At 44.0% G+C, this 19,568-nt stretch overlaps 1 protein-coding gene across 1 annotated transcript in view; it reads left to right on the top strand.

Annotated features, from left to right (window-relative positions):
• Window positions 1–15,995, top strand: part of cept1b (choline/ethanolamine phosphotransferase 1b) — a 508,560-nt gene extending 492,565 nt beyond the window's left edge. Inside the window, exon 10 of the mRNA XM_056274388.1 lies at window positions 15,668–15,995. Coding sequence (XP_056130363.1) covers window positions 15,668–15,784 — 117 coding nt within the window. The 3' untranslated portion in view covers window positions 15,785–15,995. The remainder of the gene's footprint in view (window positions 1–15,667) is intronic.
• The last annotated feature ends 3,573 nt before the right edge of the window (window positions 15,996–19,568 follow it).

Here is a 19,568-nt window from a genome sequence, read left to right as displayed (position 1 = left end):
TCTGGATGAAAAGCAACATTGAGTTGGCTTGTACATTAGGATGTGTTCTGGATGAAGAGCAACCCAGAGTTGGCCTATACACTGGGATGTGTTCTGGATAAAGAACAACTCAGAGTTGGCCTGTAATCTGGGATGTGTTCTGGATGAAGAGCAACTCAGAGTTGGCCTGTACACTGGGATGTGTTCTGGATGGAGAGCAACGGGAAATTGGCCTGTACTCTGGGATGTGTTCTGGATAAAGAACGACTCAGAGTTGGCCTGTACATTAGGATGTGTTCTGGATGAAAAGCAACTCAGAGTTGGCCTGTACTCTGGGATGTGTTCTGGATGAAGAACGACACGGAGTTTGCCTGTACTCTGGGGTGTGTTCTGGATGAACAGCGAGGCGGAGTTGGCCTGTATATTGGGATGTGTTTGGATAAAGAGCGACCCAGAGTTGGCCTATACAATGGGATGTGTTCTGGATGAAGAGCAACTCAGAGTTGGTCTATACACTGGGATGTGTTCTGGATAAAGAGCGACTCAGAGTCTGCCTGTACACTGGGATGTGTTCTGGATGAAAAGCAACGTGAAATTGGCCTGTACTCTGGGATGTGTTCTAGATAAAGAGCGACTCAGAGTTGGCCTGTACACTGGGATGTGTTCTGGATGAAAGCAACGTGAAATTGGCCTGTACTCTGGGATGTGTTCTAGATAAAGAGCGACTCAGAGTTGGCCTGTACACTGGGATGTGTTCTGGATAAAGAGCGACCCAGAGTTGGCCTGTATAGGTGATGTGTTCTGGATGAAAAGCAACTAGAAATTGGCCTGTACACTGGAATGTGTTCTGGATGAAGAGCGACATGGAGTTGGCCTGTACTCTGGGATGCGTTTTGGATGAACAGCGAGGCGGAGTTGGCTTGTACATTAGGATGTGTTCTGGATAAAGAGCGACCAAGAGTTTTCCTGTACACTGGGATGTGTTCTGGATAAAGAGAGTCTCAGAGTTGGCCTATACAATGGGATGTGTTCTGAATGAAAAGCAACATTGAGTTGGCTTGTACACTAGGATTTGTTCTGGATGAAGAGCAACCCAGAGTTGGCCTGTACTCTGGGAGGTGTTCTGGATAAAGAGAAACTCAGAGTTGGCCTATACAGTGGGATGTGTTCTGGATGAAGAGCAACCCAGAGTTGGCTTATACACTGGGATGTGTTCTGGATATAGAGCATCTCAGAGTTGGCCTGTACTCTAGGGTTTGATCTGGATGAAGAGTATCTCAGAGTTGGCCTGTACTCTGGGATGTGTTCTGGATGAAGAACGACACGGAGTTGGCCTGTACACTGGGATGTGTTCTGGATGGAGAGCAACGTGAAATTGGCCTGTACTCTGGGATGTGTTCTGGATAAAGAGCGACTCAGAGTTGGCCGGTACACTGGGGTGTGTTCTGGATGAAAGCAACGTGAAATTGGCTTGTAATCTGGGATGTGTTCTAGATAAAGAGAGACTCAGAGTTGGCCTGTATACTGGGATGTGTTCTGCATGAAGAACGACACGGAGTTGGCCTGTACACTGGGATGTGTTCTGGATGGAGAGCAACGTGAAATTGGCCTGTACTCTGGGATGTGTTCTGGATAAAGAGCGACTCAGAGTTGGCCTATACAGTGGGATGTGTTCTGGATGAAGAGCAACCCAGAGTTGGCCCTATACACTGGGATGTGTTCTGGATAAAGAGCGACTCAGAGTTGGCCTGTACTCTGGGATGTGTTCTGGATGAAGAGCAACTCAGAGTTGGCCTGTAATCTGGGATGTGTTCTGGATAAACAGCGAGGCGGAGTTGGCTTGTACATTAGGATGTGTTCTGGATAAAGAGCGACCCAGAGTTGGCCTGTACACTTGGATTTGTTCTGGATAAAGAGAGACTCAGAGTTGGCCTATACAATGGGATGTGTTCTGGATGAAAAGCAACATTGAGTTGGCTTGTACACTAGGATATGTTCTGGATGAAGAGCAACCCAGAGTTGGCCTATACACTGGGATGTGTTCTGGATAAAGAACAACTCAGAGTTGGCCTTAACTCTGGGATGTGTTCTGGATAAAGAGCGACTCAGAGTTGGCCTGTACTCTGGGATGTGTTCTGGATGAAGAGCAAATCAGAGTTGGCCTGTACTCTGGGATGTGTTCTTGATGAGGAACGACATGGAGTTTGCCTGTACCCTGGGATGTGTTCTGGATGAACAGCGAGGCGGAGTTGGCTTGTACATTAGGATGTTATCTGGATAAAGAGCGACCCAGAGTTGGCCTGTACTCTGGGATGTGTTCTGGATGAAGAACAACTCAGAGTTGGCCTGTACTCTGGGATGTGTTCTGGATGAAGAACGACACGGAGTTTGCCTGTACTCTGGGATGTGTTCTGGATGAACAGCGACGCGGAGTTGGCTTGTACATTAGGATGTGTTCTGGATGAAGAGCTGCTCAGAGTTGGCCTGTACTCTGGGATGTGTTCTGGATGAAGAACGACACGGAGTTTACCTGTACTCTGGGGTGTGTTCTGGATGAACAGCGAGGCAGAGTTGGCTTGTACATTAGGATGTGTTTTGGATAAAGAGCGACCCAGAGTTGGCCTGTACATTGGGATGTGTTCTGGATAAAGAGAGCCTCAGAGTTGGCCTATACAATGGGATGTGTTCTGGATGAAAAGCAACGTGAAATTGGCCTTTACTCTGGGATGTGTTCTGGATAAAGAGCGACTCAGAGTTGGCGTATACAGTGGGATGTGTTCTGGATGAAGAGCAACCCAGAGTTGGCCCTATACACTGGGATTTGTTCTGGATAAAGAGCGACTCAGAGTTGGCCGGTAAACTGGGATGTGGTCTGGATGAAAGCAACGTGAAATTGGCCGTTACTGTGGGATGTGTTCTAGATAAAGAGCGACTCAGAGTTTGCCTGTACCCTGGGATGTGTTCTGGATGAACAGCGAGGCGGAGTTGGCTTGTACATTAGGATGTTATCTGGATAAAGAGCGACCCAGAGTTGGCCTGTACTCTGGGATTTGTTCTGGATGAAGAGCAACTCAGAGTTGGCCTGTACTCTGGGATGTGTTCTGGATAAACAGTGAGGCGGAGTTGGCTTGTACATTAGGGTGTGTTCTGGATAAAGAGCGACCCAGAGTTGGCCTGTACACTTGGATTTGTTCTGGATAAAGAGAGACTCAGAGTTGGCCTATACAATGGGATGTGTTCTGGATGAAAAGCAACATTGAGTTGGCTTGTACATTAGGATGTGTTCTGGATGAAGAGCAACCCAGAGTTGGCCTATACACTGGGATGTGTTCTGGATAAAGAACAACTCAGAGTTGGCCTGTACTCTGGGATGTGTTCTGGATAAAGAACGACTCAGAGTTGGCCTGTACTCTGGGATGTGTTCTGGATGAAGAGCAACTCAGAGTTGGCCTGTACACTGGGATGTGTTCTGGATGGAGAGCAACGTGAAATTGGCCTGTACTCTGGGATGTGTTCTGGATAAAGAACGACTCAGAGTTGGCCTGTACATTAGGATGTGTTCTGGATGAAAAGCAACTCAGAGTTGGCCTGTACTCTGGGATGTGTTCTGGATTAAGAACGACACGGAGTTTTTGCCTGTACTCTGGGATGTGTTCTGGATGAACAGCGAGGCGGAGTTGGCTTGTGCATTAGGATGTGTTCTGGATGAAGAGCAACTCAGAGTTGTCCTGTACTCTGGGATGTGTTCTGGATGAAGAACGACACGGAGTTTGCCTGTACTCTGGGGTGTGTTCTGGATGAACAGCGAGGCGGAGTGGGCCTGTACATTGGGATGTGTTCTGGATAAAGAGTGACTCAGAGTTGGCCTATACAATGGGATGTGTTCTGGATGAAGAGCAAGCCAGAGTTGGTCTATACAATGGGATGTGTTCTGGATAAAGAGCGACTCAGAGTTGGCCTGTACACTGGGATGTGTTCTGGATGAAAAGCAACGTGAAATTGGCCTGTACTCTGGGATGTGTTCTGGATAAAGAGCGACTCAGAGTTGGCCTATACAGTGGGATGTGTTCTGACTGAAGAGCAACCCAGAGTTGGCCCTATACACTGGGATGTGTTCTGGATAAAGAGCGACTCAGAGTTGGCCGGTACACTGGGATGTGTTCTGGATGAAGAGCGACTCAGAGTTGGCCTGAATACTGGGATGTGTTGTGGATTAACAGCGACACAGAGTTGGCCTGTACTCTGGGATGTGTTCTGGATAAAGAGCGACTCAGAGTTGGCCGGTAAACTGGGATGTGTTCTGGATGAAGAGCAACTCAGAGTTGGCCTGTACTCTGGGATGTGTTCTGGATGAAGAGCAACTCAGAGTTGGCCTGTACTCTGGGATGTGTTCTGGATAAACAGCGAGGCGGAGTTGGCTTGTACATTAGGGTGTGTTCTGGATAAAGAGCGACCCAGAGTTGGCCTGTACACTTGGATTTGTTCTGGATAAAGAGAGACTCAGAGTTGGCCTATACAATGGGATGTGTTCTGGATGAATAGCAACATTGAGTTGGCTTGTACATTAGGATGTGTTCTGGATGAAGAGCAACCCAGAGTTGGCCTATACACTGGGATGTGTTCTGGATAAAGAACAACTCAGAGTTGGCCTGTACTCTGGGATGTGTTCTGGATAAAGAACGACTCAGAGTGGCCTGTACTCTGGGATGTGTTCTGGATGAAGAGCAACTCAGAGTTGGCCTGTACACTGGGATGTGTTCTGGATGGAGAGCAACGTGAAATTGGCCTGTACTCTGGGATGTGTTCTGGATAAAGAACGACTCAGAGTTGGCCTTTACATTAGGATGTGTTCTGGATGAAAAGCAACTCAGAGTTGGCCTGTACTCTGGGATGTGTTCTGGATTAAGAACGACACGGAGTTTTTGCCTGTACTCTGGGATGTGTTCTGGATGAACAGCGAGGCGGAGTTGGCTTGTGCATTAGGATGTGTTCTGGATGAAGAGCAACTCAGAGTTGTCCTGTACTCTGGGATGTGTTCTGGATGAAGAACGACACGGAGTTTGCCTGTACTCTGGGGTGTGTTCTGGATGAACAGCGAGGCAGAGTGGGCCTGTACATTGGGATGTGTTCTGGATAAAGAGCGACTCAGAGTTGGCCTATACAATGGGATGTGTTCTGGATGAAGAGCAAGCCAGAGTTGGTCTATACAATGGGATGTGTTCTGGATAAAGAGCGACTCAGAGTTGGCCTGTACACTGGGATGTGTTCTGGATGAAAAGCAACGTGAAATTGGCCTGTACTCTGGGATTTGTTCTGGATAAAGAGTGACTCAGAGTTGGCCTATACAGTGGGATGTGTTCTGACTGAAGAGCAACCCAGAGTTGGCCCTATACACTGGGATGTGTTCTGGATAAAGAGCGACTCAGAGTTGGCCGGTACACTGGGATGTGTTCTGGATGAAGAGCGACTCAGAGTTGGCCTGAATACTGGGATGTGTTGTGGATTAACAGCGACACAGAGTTGGCCTGTACTCTGGGATGTGTTCTGGATAAAGAGCGACTCAGAGTTGGCCTGTACACTGGGATGTGTTCTGGATGAAATGCAACATGAAATTGGCCTGTACACTGGGATGTGTCCTGAATAAAGAGCGACTCAGAGTTGGCCTGTACACTGGGATGTGTCCTGGATAAAGAGCGACTCAGAGTTGGCCTGTACACTGGGATGTGTTCGGGATGAAAAGCAACGTGAAGTTGGCCTGTACACTGGGATGTGTTCTAGATGAAGAGCATCTCAGAGTTGGCCTGTATACCGGGATGTGTTGTGGATGAACAGCGACATACGCCTTTGCAGCTGTAGATGTTTAGAGACAGGCGGTGCTTGCACGCTAAGTTTTGTTCCATGTCTTGTAATTGTAGCAGTAACAAACGTCTATTAGCTGTAGCATACAATCGAAATTGTGCGTGCACATCTTAATTTCCCACACACGCACACACACAAACACAGACACACACACAGACTTCTTCGGGGACTATGCAATACAGTAAACACATCCTCTGAACTGAGGCCCTTACTAAATGATTACGGTGCAAATACGATCTACATACACTATCACATTTAAGCCATTTTGTAAACAGCTAGCTAGTTTACAAAATTATGTATATGTTGAGCACTAAAGAAAGTCTTGTCAGAACAGGATGCCAGGACAGCTGAACATTTCTCAGAATGATGTGAAAGTGTTGAGCACTAAAGAAAGTCTTGTCAGAACAGGATGCCAGGACAGCTGAACATTACTCAGAATGATGTGAAAGTTTTGAGCACTAAAGAAAGTCTTGTCAGAACAGGATGCCAGGACAGTTGAACATTACTCAGAATGATTTCAAAGTGTTGAGCACTAAATAAAGTCTTGTGAGAACAGGATGCCAGGACAGCTGAACATTACTAAGAATGATGTAAAAGTGTTGAGCACTAAAGTCTTGTCAGAACAGGATGCCAGGACAGCTGAACATTACTCAGAATGATGTGAAAGTGTTGAGCACTAAAGAAAGTCTTGTCAGAACAGGATGCCAGGACAGCTGAACATTACTCAGAATGATTTCAAAGTGTTGAGCACTAAATAAAGTCTTGTGAGAACAGGATGCCAGGACAGCTGAACATTACTAAGAATGATGTAAAAGTGTTGAGCACAAAAGAAAGTCTTGTCAGAACAGGATGCCAGGACAGCTGAACATTACTCAGAATGATGTAAAAGTGATGAGCACTAAATAAAGTCTTGTCAGAACAGGATGCCAGGACAGCTGAACATTAATCAGAATGATGTAAAAATGTTGAGCACTAAAGAAAGTCTGGTCAGAACAGGATGCCAGGACAGCTGAACATTACTCAGAATGATTTGAAAGTGTTGAGCACCAAAGAAAGTCTTGTCAGAACAGGATGCCAGGACAGCTGAACGTTACTCAGCATGATGTAAAAGTGATGAGCACTAAATAAAGTCTTGTCAGAACAGGATGCCAGGACAGCTGAACATTACTGAGAATGATGTAAAAGTGTTGAGCACTAAAGAAAGTCTTGTCAGAACAGGATGCCAGGGCAGCTGAACATTACTCAGAATGATTTGAAAGTGTTGAGCACTAAAGAAAGTCTTGTCAGAACAGGATGCCAGGACAGCTGAACATTACTCAGAATTATGTGAAGGTGTTGAGCACTAACGAAAGTCTCGTCAGAGCAGGAAGCCAGTACAGCTGAACATTACTAAGAATGACGTGAAAGTGTTCAGCACCAAAGAAAATCTTGTCAGAACAGGATGCCAGGACAGCTGAACATTACTCAGAATGATGTAAAAGTGATGAGCACTAAAGAAAGTCTTGTCAGAACAGGATGCCAGGACAGCTGAACATTACTCAGAATGATGTAAAAGTGTTGAGCACTAAAGAAAGTCTGGTCAGAACAGGATGCCAGGACAGCTGAACATTACTCAGAATGATTTCAAAGTGTTGAGCACTAAAGAAAGTCTTGTCAGAACAGGAAGCCAGGACAGCTGAACAGTACTCAGAATGATGTAATAGTGTTGAGTACTAAAGAAAATCTTTTCAGAACATGATGCCAGGACAGCTGAACATTACTCAGAATGATGTAAAAGTGTTGAGCACTAAAGAAAGTCTTGCCAGAACAGGAAGCCAGGACAGCTGAACATTACTCAGAATGATTTGAAAGTGTTGAGCACCAAAGAAAGTCTTGTCAGAACAGGATGCCAGGACAGCTGAACATTACTCAGAATGATGTAAAAGTGATGAGCACTAAAGAAAGTCTTGTCAGAACAGGATGCCAGGACAGCTGAACATTACTCAGAATGATTTGAAAGTGTTGAGCACTAAAGAAAGTCTTGTCAGAACAGGATGCCAGGACAGCTGAACATTACTCAGAATTATGTGAAGGTGTTGAGCACTAACGAAAGTCTCGTCAGAGCAGGAAGCCAGTACAGCTGAACATTACTAAGAATGACGTGAAAGTGTTCAGCACCAAAGAAAATCTTGTCAGAACAGGATGCCAGGACAGCTGAACATTACTCAGAATGATGTAAAAGTGATGAGCACTAAAGAAAGTCTTGTCAGAACAGGATGCCAGGACAGCTGAACATTACTCAGAATGATGTAAAAGTGTTGAGCACTAAAGAAAGTCTGGTCAGAACAGGATGCCAGGACAGCTGAACATTACTCAGAATGATTTCAAAGTGTTGAGCACTAAAGAAAGTCTTGTCAGAACAGGAAGCCAGGACAGCTGAACAGTACTCAGAATGATGTAATAGTGTTGAGTACTAAAGAAAATCTTTTCAGAACATGATGCCAGGACAGCTGAACATTACTCAGAATGATGTAAAAGTGTTGAGCACTAAAGAAAGTCTTGCCAGAACAGGAAGCCAGGACAGCTGAACATTACTCAGAATGATTTGAAAGTGTTGAGCACCAAAGAAAGTCTTGTCAGAACAGGATGCCAGGACAGCTGAACATTACTCAGAATGATGTAAAAGTGATGAGCACTAAAGAAAGTCTTGTCAGAACAGGATGCCAGGACAGCTGAACATTACTCAGAATGATTTGAAAGTGTTGAGCACTACAGAAAGTCTTGTCAGAACAGGATGCCAGGACAGCTGAACATTACACAGAATGATGTAAAAGTGTTGAGCACTAACGAAAGTCTCGTCAGAGCAGGATGCCAGGACAGCTGAACATTACTAAGAATGATGTGAAAGTGTTCAGCACTAAAGAAAGTCTTGTCAGAACAGGAAGCCAGTACAGCTGAACATTACTCGGAATGATGTGAAAGTGTTGAGCACTAAAGAAAGTCTTGCCAGAACAGGAAGCCAGGACAGCTGAACATTACTCAGAATGATGTAAAAGTGTTGAGCACTAAAGAAAGTCTGGTCAGAACAGGATGCCAGGACAGCTGAACATTACTCAGAATGATGTAAAAGTGTTGAGCGCTAAAGAAAGTCTTGTCAGAACAGGATGCCAGGACAGCTGAACATCACTCAGAATGATGTAAAAATGTTGAGCACTAAAGAAAGTCTGGTCAGAACAGGATGCCAGGACAGCTGAACATTACTCAGAATGATTTGAAAGTGTTGAGCACTAAAGAAAGTCTTGTCAGAACAGGATGCCAGGACAGCTGAACATTACTCAGAATGATGTGAAGGTGTTGAGCACTAACGAAAGTCTCGTCAGAGCAGGAAGCCAGTACAGCTGAACATTACTAAGAATGACGTGAAAGTGTTCAGCACTAAAGAAAGTCTTGTCAGAACAGGAAGCCAGGACAGCTGAACATTACTCAGAATGATGTGAAAGTGTTGAGCACTAAAGAAAATCTTTTCAGAACATGATGCCAGGACAGCTGAACATTACTCAGAATGATGTAAAAGTGATGAGCACTAAAGAAAGTCTTGTCAGAACAGGATGCCAGGACAGCTGAACATTACTCAGAATGATGTAAAAGTGATGAGCACTAAAGAAAGTCTTGTCAGAACAGGATGCCAGGACAGCTGAACATTACTCAGAATGATTTGAAAGTGTTGAGCACTAAAGAAAGTCTTGCCAGAACAGGAAGCCAGGACAGCTGAACATTACTCAGAATGATTTGAAAGTGTTGAGCACCAAAGAAAGTCTTGTCAGAACAGGATGCCAGGACAGCTGAACATTACTCAGAATGATGTAAAAGTGATGAGCACTAAATAAAGTCTTGTCAGAACAGGATGCCAGGACAGCTGAACATTACTCAGAATGACGTGAAAGTGTTCAGCACTAAAGAAAGTCTTTTCAGAACATGATGCCAGGACAGCTGAACATTACTCAGAATGATGTAAAAGTGTTGAGCACTAAAGAAAGTCTTGCCAGAACAGGAAGCCAGGACAGCTGAACATCACTCAGAATGATTTGAAAGTGTTGAGCACCAAAGAAAGTCTTGTCAGAACAGGATGCCAGGACAGCTGAACATTACTCAGAATGATGTAAAAGTGATGAGCACTAAAGAAAGTCTTGTCAGAACAGGATGCCAGGACAGCTGAACATTACTCAGAATGATTTGAAAGTGTTGAGCACTACAGAAAGTCTTGTCAGAACAGGATGCCAGGACAGCTGAACATTACACAGAATGATGTAAAAGTGTTGAGCACTAACGAAAGTCTCGTCAGAGCAGGAAGCCAGGACAGCTGAACATTACTAAGAATGATGTGAAAGTGTTCAGCACTAAAGAAAGTCTTGTCAGAACAGGAAGCCAGTACAGCTGAACATTACTCGGAATGATGTGAAAGTGTTGAGCACTAAAGAAAGTTTTGCCAGAACAGGAAGCCAGGACAGCTGAACATTACTCAGAATGATGTAAAAGTGTTGAGCACTAAAGAAAGTCTGGTCAGAACAGGAAGCCAGGACAGCTGAACATTACTCAGAATGATGTAAAAGTGTTGAGCGCTAAAGAAAGTCTTGTCAGAACAGGATGCCAGGACAGCTGAACATTACTCAGAATGATGTAAAAATGTTGAGCACTAAAGAAAGTCTGGTCAGAACAGGATGCCAGGACAGCTGAACATTACTCAGAATGATTTGAAAGTGTTGAGCACTAAAGAAAGTCTTGTCAGAACAGGATGCCAGGACAGCTGAACATTACACAGAATGATGTGAAAGTGTTGAGCACTAAAGAAAGTCTTGCCAGAACAGGAAGCCAGGACAGCTGAACATTACTGAGAATGATGTAAAAGTGTTGAGCACTAAAGAAAGTCTGGTCAGAACAGGATGCCAGGACAGCTGAACATTACTCAGAATGATTTGAAAGTGTTGAGCACTAAAGAAAGTCTTGTCAGAACAGGATGCCAGGACAGCTGAACATTACTCAGAATGATGTGAAGGTGTTGAGCACTAACGAAAGTCTCGTCAGAGCAGGAAGCCAGTACAGCTGAACATTACTAAGAATGACGTGAAAGTGTTCAGCACTAAAGAAAGTCTTGTCAGAACAGGATGCCAGGACAGCTGAACATTACTCAGAATGATTTGAAAGTGTTGAGCACTAAAGAAAGTCTTGTCAGAACAGGATGCCAGGACAGCTGAACATTACACAGAATGATGTAAAAGTGTTGAGCACTAACGAAAGTCTCGTCAGAGCAGGAAGCCAGGACAGCTGAACATTACTAAGAATGATGTGAAAGTGTTCAGCACTAAAGAAAGTCTTGTCAGAACAGGAAGCCAGGACAGCTGAACATTACTCGGAATGATGTGAAAGTGTTGAGCACTAAAGAAAGTCTTGCCAGAACAGGAAGCCAGGACAGCTGAACATTACTCAGAATGATGTAAAAGTGTTGAGCACTAAAGAAAGTCTGGTCAGAACAGGAAGCCAGGACAGCTGAACATTACTCAGAATGATGTAAAAGTGTTGAGCGCTAAAGAAAGTCTTGTCAGAACAGGGTGCAACGACGGCTGAACGTTACTCAAGAGGTGCTTTTTAGGAGGAAGTGCAAGGCAACCCTGGCTCAGATTTTGTCTTGAAGTTAGATTTACATCTAGAGGCAAATCTCTTGACTGTATTCTAAAACCATTGCAGGTTATTTACTAGAATTCTGATATAAGGGCGCCCGGGTAGCTTGGCAGTCTATTCTGTTGCCTACCAACACGGGGATGACCAGTTTGAATCCCCCTGTTACTTCCTGCTTGGTTGGGCGTCTCTACAGACACAATTGGCCGTGTCTGCGGGTGAGAAGCTGGATATGGGTGTGTGTCCTGGTTGCTGCACTAGTGCCTCCTCTGGGCAGTCGGGGTGTCTGTTCAGGGCGGAGGGGGACTTGGGGGAATAGCATAATCCTCCCATGTGCTACGTCCCCCTGGTGAAACTCCACACTTGTCAGGTGAAAAGAAGTGGCTGGTGACTCCACATGTATCGGAGGAGACATGTGGTAGTCTGCAGCCCTCCCCGGTTCGGTAGAGGGGGTGGAGCAGCAACCAGGATGGCTCGGAAGAGTGGGGTAATTGGCCAGATTCAACTGAGGAGAAAAACAGGTAAAAAATAAAGAAAAAAATAGAAATTTGATGTAATATTTTTACATTTTCTCTCCTATACCTAAATATGTCTGGGGCAGTCAGTCCAGGCACAGCAACTGTGCAGGAGGACTAATTTCACTGCTGATATTGGGGCTCTATCACTTTTTCAGTATCAGATTTTGGTACAGGACAAATTACAATAGTATAAGTATATATTTTTTTTGTCAAGGACTGATTTATGGCTTGGACCTTTTGAAGGGTAAAAATATGGGATGGATGGATGCGAGAAGGTTGTTCTCCTCAATGGACCATGATCTTTTTGACTTGTCCTAAATACGTAGGCCAAAACACCCAGCCCCCCCCCCCCCACACACACACCAACACGGTCCTCATCTACGACCCCTAAACAAACCTTAAACACCATTAACACCTGATTTACCACTAACACCTAATTTACTATTGATTTTATGGCTTTTTTCCTTGCGTCCTCCCATGTAACTGCCAGGTTCTGTGAAAATACAGGGGGCTGTTTTCCAGGCACTATCACAGACCCAGTATTCAGAGTCAAGAAATGTTTCAGATAATGCACATTAGTCGTGTTGTTCCCCTTTTTGATCTTGGGTTTTCAAATGCAGACTACTCGACCTGAAATGCCACGCTTTCTTTGGAGCACATGGAATGATTAAGGATAAATCTCTCTCTGATTTTTGTGGGGTTTGCAATAGCAGATTATTGTCAGTATCTTTGATGCATGCTCAAAAACCCTGGTAAGAAAATCCCAGAAAGTTGAATCAGTTTGGCGAGACACTACATCTAATGAGAAAAATGTTTCACCACTCATCTAAGTGACACCACATAGAGAGCTACCTTGTTAGGTCAGGACTCCACAGTGTAATCCCATCTACAGGCCAGTAGCCGCTTTTTCAAGGATGAGATGTGCACATCCTTGATAGAGATTATAGGGAGGCTGGTTTGAACAGGGAACAACCATCCCTGAACTGAGGGGGGAGAGGAGTACATCTATCTCCATCTTACAATGCTGTGATTGCAACAACACCTTAGTTTAGTATAACGCCTTTCAAGGAACATGAGGAGGCTTTACATTAGGTAAGAAAAAAAAGTTAAGCAAAAATCAAAAGACTACAGACCATAGGCCTTAGTAAAAAGGTAGGTTTTCAGTAGTCTTTTAAAATTGTCCAAAGAAACAGCGTTGTGGATCTCTGCTTGAATAGAGCTCCAAAGGGTGGGGGCTGCCACACTAAAGGCTCTATTCCTAAAAGTCTGCAGGCTGGTGTGGGGGATAGAAAGCAGGCCCGTGTCTACGGACCGCAGATTCCAGGGCAGAATATAGGGATTGAGGAGGTCTGGTAGGTACTGGGGGGTATGGGCATGGAGATCTTTATAGGTGAGGAGGAGGCTTTTATAAGAAATGCGGGATTTGACCAGGAGCCTGTGAAGTTGGAAAAGGGTGGGAGTGATGTGTTGCCAGGGCTTGGTGCGAGTACTGTAGCCTGTATAGGGCTTTGCTTGGTAACCCAGACAAGACTCTATTGCAATAATCCAGACGGGAGATGAGGAAGACATGGATGAGGGTCTCTTCCACGGAGTCAGAGGGTAATGGCCAGAGTCTGGAGATGCTTTTTGAGGTGAAAGAAAGCAGATTTCGTGACAGATTTAATGTATGACGGGAATGAGAGGGTGGAGTCCAGAATAACACCAAGTTTGCGGACTTCTGGGGATGGGCAGATGGAGCAGGCATGCATGGTGAGGAGAAGATCTCCAACCTTCTGGAGCAGCGCTTTGGAAGCCACAACCATGAGCTCGGTCTTATTGGTATTTAGCTTGAGTGGATTTGATGACATCCAGAGTATTATTATTTGGTGAAGGCAGTTAACAAGGGACTGTGGTGGGAACTGAGAGGATGGAGTAGTGCTGACATAAAGTCGTGTGTCATCAGCATAGCAATGGAAACTTAAACTGTGGTGGCGGATGATCTGACCAAGGGGGAGCATTTAGATGATAAAGAGGAGGGGTCCAAGCATGGAGCCTTGTGCCATGCCTTGGTTGACTGGGACTACGGTGGAACTGGAGTCTCCGATGGTGACAAACGTTTTCCTGTTGATAAGATATAACAGGAACCAGGAAAGAGCTACACCAGTGAGGCCTAGGTATTCAGATAAGCGGTTGAGGAGAATGGTGTGGGAAACAGTGTCAAAGGCTGCAGAGAGGTCCAGGAGGATGATAATACTGATGTGGCCGGAATCAGCAGCAATGAGGAGGTCATTGATGATTTTGATAAGGGCAGTCTCCGTGCTTTGGTGTGCTCTGAAGCTAGATTGGAGGGGTTCATAGAACTCATGGTTGGACATGTGCTGATGAAGTTAAGCAGCAACTACTCTTTCCAGGATTTTACTGAGAAATGGAAAGTTTAAGATCGGCCAGTAGTTAGTGAGGTCATTTGGGTCCAGGCCTGGCTTTTTGAGGATGGGGGTGGCTGTGGTCATATTGAAGCTGGAGGGTGCCATGACAGATTCCAAAAAGGAGTTGATAATGTCCACAATTAAGGGGGCTCAGGGTAGGTAAACATGCCTTGACCAAGACGATGGGCACGGAGTCCAGGGAAGCGGTGGAAGCCTTGGCCATGGTGACCCACTTAGCAACTTGAAGAACATCCACAGGGGAGAAAGAGGAGAGGCAGCACTTAGGTAGGCTCACAGCAGGGGAAGCAACAACCTGCAACTGAGGTGCATGCAGGGGGGAAGGAGCAGATACCAGATGCTGCTGGTGGATAGAATCCACTTTGGCCTGGAAGAAATCCGGGAACTTGGTGCAGAGGTCAGGGGCACCTGAAGGGCAGGGGGCATCAAGTAGTTGGTTGATGGTGGAGAACAGCATTCTAGGGTGATTTTGCTGGTTGCCAATAATAGTGGAGTAGTAATGCATTTTGACCTGGAGGAGAGTTTTTTTATAGGTCTTCACATGATCTTTAAAGGCCTCGATGTGGACAGTGAGGCCAGACCTTTTATAGAGCCTCTCCAGTCAACGACCAGTGGCCTTCATGATGCAGAGTTTGGTGGTGAACCAGGGGGCAGGATGGGAGAAAGCGACAGGGGAAGGGGGTAGGAGCATTTCAAGGGGATGGAGGGGGTGGGGGCTCTTCAAGGGGATGGAAGGGGTAGGGGCATTTCAAGGGGATGGAGGGGGTGGGGTGGGAGGCATCTTTGGCAGATGAAGGGGGTGAGGGGGCATTTCCAGGGGATGAAGGTGGGGATGGGTATGTCCGGGGAAAGGTGAGGGCGGGCAAGGTTCAAAAGGGCAAAACCATAAATCAGTCTTTGACAGAAAGTACATCCTTATATTATGTGATTACCTCTCCTTATGGTGGCCTCTGAACACAAAATGAATAATTATGTCCTGCATGTATATGGTTGTCTTCCATGTTTTCAGAAGTATGAGTTTTACATCACCTCTATACTGATTTTTATGACAATAAGTACAGGAATTTCTCTCAGCGGTTATTGATAATTTCATTTGCTTTATTACAATTCTCTGTCAAAGTTTGAATACTTGTGAACATGAAATTTACTTTTCTGTTGCCTGGTAAAGTTTGCTTTTTTTAATTTTTTTTTTAAACTTTTTAACCTAAAATTTAACTGTCATTTTTGTCCCCACAGGTAATTTCCTTTTGTGATTTAGCTCGTTACTGTGTCAGTGTTTGCAATCAGATTGCCTCCCATCTTCACATCTCCGTCTTCAAAATCAAGCCTTCAACCCTCTCCACTCGGCAGTGACGATACAGTGCTAAATCTGTCCCTTCTTGTTTCCTCTTTGTCAGTTTTTACCTTTATTTGCCATTATTTTCTATGTGCAGAAGTGTGGTGTACTGTGGTTTCACCACAGATAAAGGCTTTTGAAGTGAATGTCAAGGCAAGTAATGTACATATGTCATCTTGCACCATGGATACAGCTTCTTCATTATGATAAACTCCAAGAGGTGAACCATCTGGTTTGTGTGTGGGGGGAGGGGGGGCTGCATTTGTTAGTACGTTATGTCTTGCATTATTTATCATGCTGCCCTCGTGACAAGAAATGGTCCTTGCAGAAATAGATTGTTAAAACAAAAGAAATGCTTGTGTGTTTTTGTGATATGCTTTTGAAAGCAAAGATTTGAAAAGTGTAAGAAGGGAGTATTGAGGCTACATATATATGTGTAGGAAAAAAAACAATACATAGCAGTACAAACTTGTTTCATGCGTCATGCACTCATCAGCTGCTAATGTGATTTTTCCTACATCTATATTGATATTCATCAGCTGCTAATGTGATTTTTCCTACATCTATATTGTTATTCCACTCATTAGTTGAGCAGTTTTATCAACACCATTGACGGTTTCTGGAAGAAAAAAAACGCTTTATATGTTACTGTTTCAACACAATACGCAAGAAAAGGGTATAAAACGTTCCTGTCTTGATATTGGAATATTTTTTCTCAATTTTACCCATTATTTTATGCTACAATTCTTGAGATTCATAGGGAGCTGATTAATACTTCCTCCAGCAATACAGTGGTGCTTGAAAGTTTGTGACCCTTTAGAATTTTCTGTATCTCTGCATAAATGTGACCTAAAACATCATCAGATTTTCACACAAGTCCTAAAAGTAGATAAAGAGAACCCAATTAAACAAATGAGACAAAGATATGATACTTGGTCATTTATTTATTGAGGAAAATGATCCAATATTACATATCTGAATGGCAAAAGTATGTGAACCTTTGCTTTCAGTATCTGGTGTGACCCCCCCGCCCCCGGTGCAGCAATAACTGCAACTAAACGTTTCTGGTAACTGTTGCTCAGTCCTGCACATTGGCTTGGAGGAATTTCAGCCCATTCCTCTACAGAACAGCTTCAACTCTGGGATGTCGGTGGGTTTCCTCACATGAACTGCTCGCTTCCGCTCCTTCCACAACATTTCGATTGGATTAAGATCAGGCCTTTGACTTGGCCATTCCAAAACATTAACTTTATTCTTCTTTAACCATCTTTGGTAGAAGGACTTGTGTGCTGAGGGTCGTTGTCTTGCTGCATCACCCACGTTCTCTTGAGATTCAGTTCACGGACAGATGTCCTGACATTTTCCTTAAGAATTCGCTGGTATAATTCAGAATTCATTGTTCCATCAATGATGGCAAGCCGTCCTGGCCCAGATGCAGCAAAACAGGCCCAAACCATGATACCACCACCACCATGTTTCACAGATGGGGTAAGGTTCTTATGCTGGAATGCAGCGTTTTCCTTTCTCCGAACATAACGCTTCTCATTTAAACCAAAAAGTTCTATTTTGCTCTCATCTGTCCACAAGCCATTTTTCCAGTAGCCTTCTGGCTTGTCCACATGATCTTTAGCAAACTGCAGACGGGCAGCAATGTTCTTTTTGGAGAGCAGTGGCTTTCTCCTTGCAACCCTGCCATGCACACCATTGTTGTTCAGTGTTCTGCTGATGGTGGACTCATGAACATTACCATTAGCCAATGTGAGAGAGGCCTTTAGTTGCTTAGAAGTTGCCCTGGGTTCCTTTGTGACCTGGCTGACTATTACACGCCTTGCTCATGGAGTGATCTTTGATGGTCCACCACTCCTGGGGAGGGTAGCAATGGTCTTGAATTTCCTCCATTTGTACACAACCTGTCTGACTGGAGTGGTGGAGTCCAAACTCTTCAGAGATGGTTTTGTAACCTTTTCCAGCCTGATGAGCATCAACAACGCTTTGCTTTTTTGGAGCTCCTCAGAAATCTCGTTTGTTCTCGCCATGATGCACTTCCACAAACGTGTGTTGTGAAGGTCAGCCTCTGATAGATCCCAGTTCTTTAAATAAAACAGGGCGCCCACTCACACCTGATTGTCATCCCATTGATTGAAAACACCTGACTCTGATTTCACCTTCAAGCTAACTGCTAATCCTAGAGGTTTACACACTTTTGCCGCTCACAGATATGTAATATTGGATCATTTCCCCCAATAACTAAATGACCAAGTATAATGTTTTTGTCTCATTTGTTTAATTGGGTTCTCTTTATCTACTTTTAGGACTTGTGTGAAAATATGATGATGTTTTAGATCATATTTATGCAGAAATATAGAGCACTCTAAGCACCACTCTACTTTGCAACAGTGCCACAAATGAATTGGTACGTTAAATGGATAAGCAAAAGATAGTATACTTTAAAAAACATTTGCCCTTATACATTTGTTATCCTTATCAAATGTGTGTGTGTGTGTGTGTGTGTGTGTGTGTGTGTGTGTGTGTGTGTGTGTGTGTGTGTGTGTGTGTCTATATATATATATATATATATAAACTTAGCACAAAAAGTAAGGACATTTGTGTTTTGTAGATTATTTCTTTGTTGTAACAATGCTTCTTGGCAATAAGTTATATCAGGCAGCTGATGGTCAGCACCTGGGGTACCAGAAGCTCAACACAAGAGTCAATAGCAACAGCAAAATAAGCTGCAACCCACATACTCAGCTCTGCTGCTCAATGTGTGTTCCTTACAAATGTGGCGCCATTTAAAAGGGAGATAAACAGACTTTCCAACGGTATAAGATTTATTGCCAAGAAGCATTGTTACAACAAAGAAATAATCTACCAAACACACATTTCCTTACATTTTGTGCTAAGTATATATATATATATATATATATATATATATATATATATATATATATATATATATATATATATATATATATATATATATTTATGTATATATATGTACCGTGCAAAAGTCGTAGGCACTCTTAGATGTTTATTTACTTTCTGCATTAGTGTCAGTATAACAGCAAATTTTAAACATTAAGCATTCATTCATTCATTCATCATCAGCTGCTTTTCCAGGGTCGAGTCACATTAAGCATTCATTTTCCAAATAATGAAATGTTGCATAATTTTTTAAAAATATATTTAAAGAAAATACCATTAAGTAACAGACCACTTTTCAGGTAAAAAGTTGATTATTTCGTAGGTATACAGCGTAGTGCATTATTAAACAAAGTAGACGAGCAGATGCTAATAATCAGTGACATGAGCTGATCGAACCTACCTGAAACAGAAACGGGTGGAAGGAATCAAACTCGTTCAAGGACAACCAAACTAAAAGGTGAGAGTGTGGCAGATGGTGACCCTTAAAATCAAATTTTACATCACAGTTAGCAAAGCAGCAAGACACAAGGTGGTCATCATGCATCCGCAAGGTCTCTCCCAAGCAGGAATTTCACAGCAGACAGTTTCAAGATGTGCTGAACAAGCTCTTCTGAGGAAGCACAAAGTACTGGGCAAGGTTGAGGACCAGAAATGCAGTGTTCGGCCACGGAAACTGAGTACATCAAAGTGACATTCTTTTGAAAAAGAAAGAAGTCCAGCAACGCTATCAGCTCTAACTCACAGAAACCCCTGGAACCCAAGTATACCTCTCAGCAGTTCGGGGGGACACAAACGTGGTCTTCATGGAAGAGTTGGTGCCAAAAAGCAGTTCCTCTGAAGTGGAAACAAAGCCAAGAGACACACCTATGCACCAAA

Source organism: Lampris incognitus, chromosome 2 (assembly GCF_029633865.1).
Source record: "Lampris incognitus isolate fLamInc1 chromosome 2, fLamInc1.hap2, whole genome shotgun sequence".
Classification (NCBI taxonomy): Eukaryota; Metazoa; Chordata; class Actinopteri; order Lampriformes; family Lampridae; genus Lampris; species Lampris incognitus.
Note: the sequence above shows the minus strand (reverse complement) of the source record. Positions and strands in the feature narration are given on the sequence as shown.